Source organism: Phalaenopsis equestris, unplaced genomic scaffold (assembly GCF_001263595.1).
Source record: "Phalaenopsis equestris unplaced genomic scaffold, ASM126359v1 Scaffold199584, whole genome shotgun sequence".
Lineage (NCBI taxonomy): Eukaryota > Viridiplantae > Streptophyta > Magnoliopsida > Asparagales > Orchidaceae > Phalaenopsis > Phalaenopsis equestris.
Genome location: NW_018219449.1, coordinates 8,477 through 15,240, shown reverse-complemented (window position 1 = coordinate 15,240; position 6,764 = coordinate 8,477). Strand labels below are relative to the sequence as shown.

Sequence of the window (6,764 nt, the reverse complement as noted above, 5' to 3'; positions counted from 1 at the left end):
GTTAGAAATGTATTATAATTTATTTAGGAATCGAGTGATATTTATGTAATTATTTGGTATTAATAATATGATGTAGATTAATTATCCATAGTTAAAATAAACGAAAAATGAATTTCAATTATTCGACCACGATTCTAATCACATGGAGACATCAATTACATATAATTATATACAATCTTAAATTTGAATTATGCACTTTTTCCTACGAAGCATGAAGGGTAATTTGCCGGCATATGAGTGAGTAATCGAATATTAGGAGTGAATCTATCTATATCCGAAATACCTTCCGAAATTGATATATACTTTCCATTCTCTTTGTCCGTATAAAACACCGTAAACTCCTCCCCTTCTCAGGAACTTCCTCTCTCTCTCTTTCTAGTTTCAGGGCTGGACGGAAGCTGGAAAACTCCGGCATTCAGATTTCTGTTGCCAAGTTTCTTTTTCTTCTTCAACGCGAAGGTAAAGTTTTCCTTGTTAACCTTCAACTCCTCATCCTTTCCACATAATCACTCCTGTTCTGTTCTTTCTGAGTAGACCATTACTCATTACTTTTGCTGGGCGTGACCAATCCCCTTCTAGTGTGCTCTCTACCCCCGATCTTTGTCTTCCTTTTCCATTTCAGGCCAACAACAAGCATGCCATCCTTGGTTTGATGATTAGAGCTTTAATAGAAACAAAAATCTGATTTTTTGCCGTCTTCTTGGTGAAGGAAGCGACTTTTATTTGCGGAACTGATGGCTTCGAAGTCTTACTCCAATCTCCTCGAGCTAGCTTCCGGTGATCCGCCGCCCGTATGCCGTACTGCCCACTTCACTCCTCGTCATCTTCTGCCCTCCGCCACCGGCTCCTTCCTTTCGCACTCCGATTCCAACTCCGAACTTGACCCTTCCTTTTCTTTGTCTTCCTCCACCCCTCGCACAATCATCGTCGCCAACCACCTACCCCTCTGCACCGGCCGCCGCTCCGACGGCTCGGGTTGGTCATTCTCTTTCGACCACGATTCTCTGCTTCTCCAACTCCGAGACTCCCTCCCGTCCTCCTCCAACCTCACCTTCGTTGGCTGCCTCCGCGACGACATCATCCCCCCTTCTGATCACGATGAGGTTTCCCAACACCTCCTCCACACCTTCCGCTGCCTTCCCCTCTTCCTCCCCGCGGAACTCCACTCGCGTTTCTATCTGGGCTTCTGCAAACGCCATTTGTGGCCTCTGTTCCATTACCTCCTCCCTCTCTCCCCTGAACTCGCCTCCCGCTTTGATCGCTCTCTCTGGCAAGCATATGTCTCCGTTAACAAGCTCTTTGCCGACAAACTCCTCGAAGTCATCAACCCCGATCACGACTCTGTTTGGCTCCACGATTACCATCTAATGGCCCTCCCAACTTTTCTTAGAAAACGCTTCAACTGCCTGAAGCTCGGATTTTTCCTCCATTCTCCCTTTCCTTCCTCCGAGATCTACCGCACCCTCCCTGTTCGCGAGGAGATTCTTCGTTCCCTCCTTAACTCTGACCTCATCGGCTTCCACACATTCGACTACGCTCGCCATTTTCTCTCTTGCTGCAGCAGAATGCTCGGCTTAACCTACCAGTCCCACCGCGGCTATATTGAACTCGATTACTATGGGCGCGCCGTCAACATCAAGATCCTCCCTGTTGGCATCCACTTGGGCCGGCTCCAGCGGGTACTTTCTCTGCATGAAACGGAGTCCTTGGTTGCCAGAATCATGGAGCAGTTTGCGGATAAGACGATTTTGCTTGGTGTTGACGACTTCGATATATTCAAGGGCATTAGCCTCAAGCTTCTAGCAATGGAACAGCTCCTCGCCCTGCACCCAAAATGGCGTGGCAAAGCCGTACTTATTCAGATTGCAAATCCTGCTAGAGGCCGTGGGAAGGACGTTAAGGAGGTGCAAGCTGAAACCTTTGCTATTGTACGGCGGATTAATGAAACATACGGAACTTCAAATTACAGGCCGGTTATTCTATTTGACAAGCCCCTTTCGTTCTGTGAAAAGATAGCTTATTATGTTGCTGCTGATTGCTGCTTGATCACCGCTGTTAGGGATGGCATGAATCTGATCCCTTATGAGTATGTCATTGCAAGACAGGGGAATGAGAATTTGGACAGAGTTCTTGGTTTGAGTGTGGGTTCGGTGAAGAAGAGCATGCTTGTGCTGTCAGAGTTTATTGGATGTTCTCCTTCTTTGAGCGGGGCTATTAGAGTTAATCCATGGGACATTGAAGCTGTAGCTGACGCAATGGACAGTGCATTGGAGATGCCTGAGACTGAGAAGCAGCTGAGGCATGAGAAGCATTTCCAGTTTGTGAGCACACATGATGTTGGTTATTGGGCTCACAGCTTTCTGCAAGATTTACAAAGGTCATGCAAGGATCACTTGACAAGAAGATGCTGGGGAATTGGCTTTGGGTTGGGATTCAGAGTTGTTGCTCTTGATAACAACTTCAGGAAGCTATCAATGGAGCATATTCTCACAGCTTATCGTAAGTCTAAAACCAGAGCTTTGTTGCTGGATTATGATGGTACTCTGATGCCCCAATCAACCATTGATAAGAGACCAAGCTCCAAGTTGGTTGAGATATTGAATTCTCTCTGCAACGAGAAGAACAATTCGGTCTTCCTGGTGAGTGGGAAGAGTCGCAGAACTTTGAGCGACTGGTTTTACACCTGTGAGAATTTGGCAATTGCGGCAGAGCATGGCTGTTTTATCAAGTATAGTTTGTACTGATAATGACTAAATGATGGTCTCTTCTTCCGCTAATATCAAATTATCCTGTTTTAATGTTCAAAATTTTTTCTTGTAGGTTGAAGAGAGATTCAGCATGGGAGACATGTGTGCCATTGGTTGGCTGCGACTGGAAACAGGTAGTGGAACCCGTTATGAAACTATATACCGACACAACGGATGGGTCCACCATAGAAGACAATGAAACTGCTCTTGTCTGGTCATACGAGGATGCTGATCCGGATTTCGGCTCTTGTCAAGCAAAAGAGCTTCTCAGTCATCTCGAAAGCGTCCTTGCCAATGAACCTGTGTCTGTCAAAGCTGGCCCCCATAAAGTAGAGGTTAAACCTCAGGTTAGACATCACACGTTAACTTTCTTTCTTTGCATGACTGGGGTGTGTTTGGGGCAGCCTATGCTTATCAAGATAAGCATCTTAGCCGGATAAGAAAAAACGCGGCCCGCGTGTGACTCGCAGAGTTCGACCCGTGGCCTGCGTTTAGTGTAAAAACCCAACTGTTTTTTCGGATAAGCTGCCGAAACGTGTTTTTCGAACCGTTAGGCGGAGTTTTCAAACATGTTTTTCAAACGGTGAGGCGTCGTTTCGAAAGCGCCGTTCGCACTAATATGCTGCCCCAAACGGGCCATGTGTAACCCATATAACTAACCATGTTGTTCATCTTATTTTCAGGGTGTGAGTAAGGGCCTGGTTGTGGAGCGAATGCTTTCTACACTGGGGGCGAAGGTACTCCAACCTGATTTCATTCTGTGTATTGGGGATGATAGATCCGACGAGCAGATGTTCGAGGTCATAAACAATGCCATGACTGGTCCTCGTTTGGGCAAAAATGCTGAAGTTTTTGCTTGCACTGTGGGGCAGAAACCAAGCAAGGCAAAGTATTACTTAGATGACACAATTGAGATCATGAGGCTGATCCAAGGCCTGGCATTTGTTTCCCTCACAGAACAAGAACATGGACGCTCCAGCTCTGGTAGTTCAATTGATTTTGATGGTATGATACAGGTTAATGATGCAAAAGGAATTTTTGATTGAATGATAGGATTATTTGTTGTTATAGCTTTTGTAGGCATAGAGCATTGCTTGGTCTTTCTTTATATGCGTCCGCATTCAAATTTGGTGGTAAATATGTGGGTCTTTGGGCCGTTTGTGTTTGCATCCATCATTTCGTTTTCTTCTGCTTTTGTGATGGAATACTTCACGTAATCAAGGCCATATATCTTGCTTTCTACGGAAATTTATTCACTTGATAGCTTTTATAAAACTCATATCTCTAAATATTCAAAATTGCTGTCTGCTTTATCGAGATCCAAACTATTTTTGAGGCAGAAGTATGATAGTCATGCACTTTTTTGTAACATTTTCCGTCGCATCAATTCTTTTCCTAATAACAGAAAGCCTCCTCGCATTATATTTTTTTTTGTGAGTTAAGGTTATCCAATTTTATAAAACTATAAAATAAGGAGTCTGACATCAGCTGTTTTGTTATGCTTTTAGGGGATTTGATATAAATCCCAAACATTGTTGGATCGTATCTGCAATGCAAATTAGATGCTTTGATTCAATTTGGTTTTTTAAGTTATGATAGATTGAAATAGAATTTAATATATTTTGTTTTGGTTCGTAAACTTTTGTGGTGAAGGACCAAAATTAATCGTAGTATGAATTTGGCCTAATAAAATATTAAAATATAAATGCATTTTACAGGTGAATTTTAAAATCAAGCACGTATATTTTAAGATGACTTGAGATAAAGAAAAAATATTGCCTCAAGAGTACTGATGTTCCAATGGTGGGGTGTCACGTGGCAGTTACGGTGAGACCATTGCATACGTGACACCTTACTATTGGAGTACTGATGCATCCGTACTCATTAGGTAATATAAATGGGTAGCATGGCTATTATAGTCTGATTGTTTTTGCTTCATCAAAATTTTAAATTTCAATCAAAACGAAACAAGTGAAGTTTTGATAATCTACAAATAATGATTAAATAAATAGAAGACATTGCGTGCCCAATTCGTTTCTATAGTTGAAATCTTACAAGGATATGATAGCATAAAATCTTCCCCGAAATGCTTGAATCACTGAGGAAGACTTTGCGTATAAAACTAGTTTACATGGTACCAATGATAAGTGCTTTTAGCTATAGGCGCATTATTTGTAAAATATATTTTATTTTCAACTCTACCGCACACTTGTTGTTGAGCCTTGTTCCTACCAACTGGAGTAGGAATATTAAAAACGGGAGATTTTGATATTTAAAAAATTAAGAAAATTTGTATAATATCCTCATACAGGTTGTGTCAAATATCAGTGAATTTAAAAATTATTACATTAACTTGTTTTAGAGCACATTCAATATTAACGAGTCCTTATTTCCTGACATATTATTTCTTAAAAAAAAATGAATATTTAGGCAACTAACAAGAAATAAAATATTACTTTTTAATTCTAAATTATTTCTTAAAATTTTTATTAGATATTTCATAAAATGGAAATATCAGGATAGGCTATTCGACCGTCAACTTTGTGTTTTAATCCCTGCTGCGAGGTCTAACTGTTTGACAAGATAATGTTGAAACAGTTTGAAAGATAATGTTGTAAAAATTAACATAATTGGAGATGGAATTATAGCTATTAAGATTGTTGTTAAAACTAAGATTTTCATTGTTATAAGTGCTTATACCCTCGAATAAGTTTAAATAAAGACTCTAAAGAAAAAATATGGAATAATTTAAAAGAATTAATACAAATGATGGTTTTTGATGAATGAATTTTTATTATAGGAGAATTAAAAAGGCATGTGGTAGAGTGGTTGATGATTTTGAAATATTAATGTTGGCTATAGTTTTGGAGTGATTAATTAAGAATGTAAAACTAGATTGAATTTTTCTTTTGCATATGATTTTGTTATTGTTAATAATTTATTTATGAAAAAGAAATGAGCATGATATTACTTATAAGAATGAATCTAATAAAATACAAATTGATTATTCTCTTATGAGAAGAAGAGATCGTTGGGAATGTAAATATTGTAAGGTCTTTCCAAGTGTCAATTTAAACACTCAACATCGAGAGAATATAAAGCTTGATAACTGGAAAAAAATAAGATCACCTGTAGAGAGTGTAAAATAACATTTTTTGACACTAAAAATTCTGATTTTAGTGATCCTTAGAATAGATTAGATACTGCAGATGGTGAAAAGTATATGTATAAACTAACCAAATAAAGATAAAAGAAGAGCAAAGATTTAATTCATGTAAAGTGTATTAAAGATGAAAATAAAAAAATTGCTTCTCTTCGAGGAAGATATTCAACTTAGGTGGGTGAGATTTTTGTAAAAAATTTTAATGAAGTTTTTTGAAAAGATGGCCTACTTTAGTAATCTTAATATCGTTAATAATAATAAAATAATTTATTTTTACTGTCATGTGAGTGTAAAGAAGTTGAGGACGCTTTAAGGAATACTGAGAGTTGAAAATTATTAGGATATGATGATATCTCAACTAAAGTGCGGAAATAGTTAGATGATTTGGGAGTTTCTTGGCATACTAAACTCTTTAATATTATTTTAAAACTAAAAAGAGGCATGAGTGAAGGAAGAGTATTTTGGCACCCTTTCTAAGAATATAAAGGATGCACAAAAGTGTCCAAATTATAGAAGAGTTATGTTGATGTTTCATATTTTAAATTATGGGAGAGGATAATGAAAATAGGTCAAAACAAGATACAAAATTTTCTCATAATTTGTTTAGATTTATGTCGGTTAAGTCTACTATGGAAGTTATACATTTATTGAGTGATTTGATGGAGAAGTGAAGAGAGATTAAGGAGGAGCTGACGTGTCCTGAAACTTTGTATTAAATGTTTGTAAATGTTTGCATTTCCTATGAAATTATTATGCTCTGAGGAAGGTTCTAGTGTTGTTTTACAGGTTGCAACAGAAAGAGGATCGAGCGGGACTTAAATAAATTGGAATAGAGAAAGTTGTAACCTAGCGCC

At 38.7% G+C, this 6,764-nt stretch overlaps 1 protein-coding gene across 1 annotated transcript; it reads left to right on the top strand.

The window, feature by feature from the left end:
• The first annotated feature begins 326 nt into the window (after window positions 1-326).
• On the top strand, window positions 327-4,103 carry LOC110035746 (alpha,alpha-trehalose-phosphate synthase [UDP-forming] 6-like). Its single transcript, XM_020740030.1, has 3 exons — window positions 327-2,728; window positions 2,821-3,094; window positions 3,431-4,103. The coding sequence occupies exons 1-3, from the start codon at window positions 735-737 to the stop codon at window positions 3,791-3,793; spliced, it is 2,631 nt and encodes an 876-aa protein (XP_020595689.1). The 5' UTR covers window positions 327-734; the 3' UTR covers window positions 3,794-4,103.
• The last annotated feature ends 2,661 nt before the right edge of the window (window positions 4,104-6,764 follow it).

Bases quoted from the DNA above. Each gene is read 5' to 3' on its own strand.
- LOC110035746 (XM_020740030.1), top strand. From the start codon at position 735: ATGGCTTCGAAGTCTTACTCCAATCTCCTCGAGCTAGCTTCCGGTGAT. The intron at 2,729-2,820 runs GTATAGTTTGTA...TTTTTCTTGTAG, and splicing joins GAGCATGGCTGTTTTATCAA to GTTGAAGAGAGATTCAGCAT. The intron at 3,095-3,430 runs GTTAGACATCAC...TCTTATTTTCAG, and splicing joins AAGTAGAGGTTAAACCTCAG to GGTGTGAGTAAGGGCCTGGT.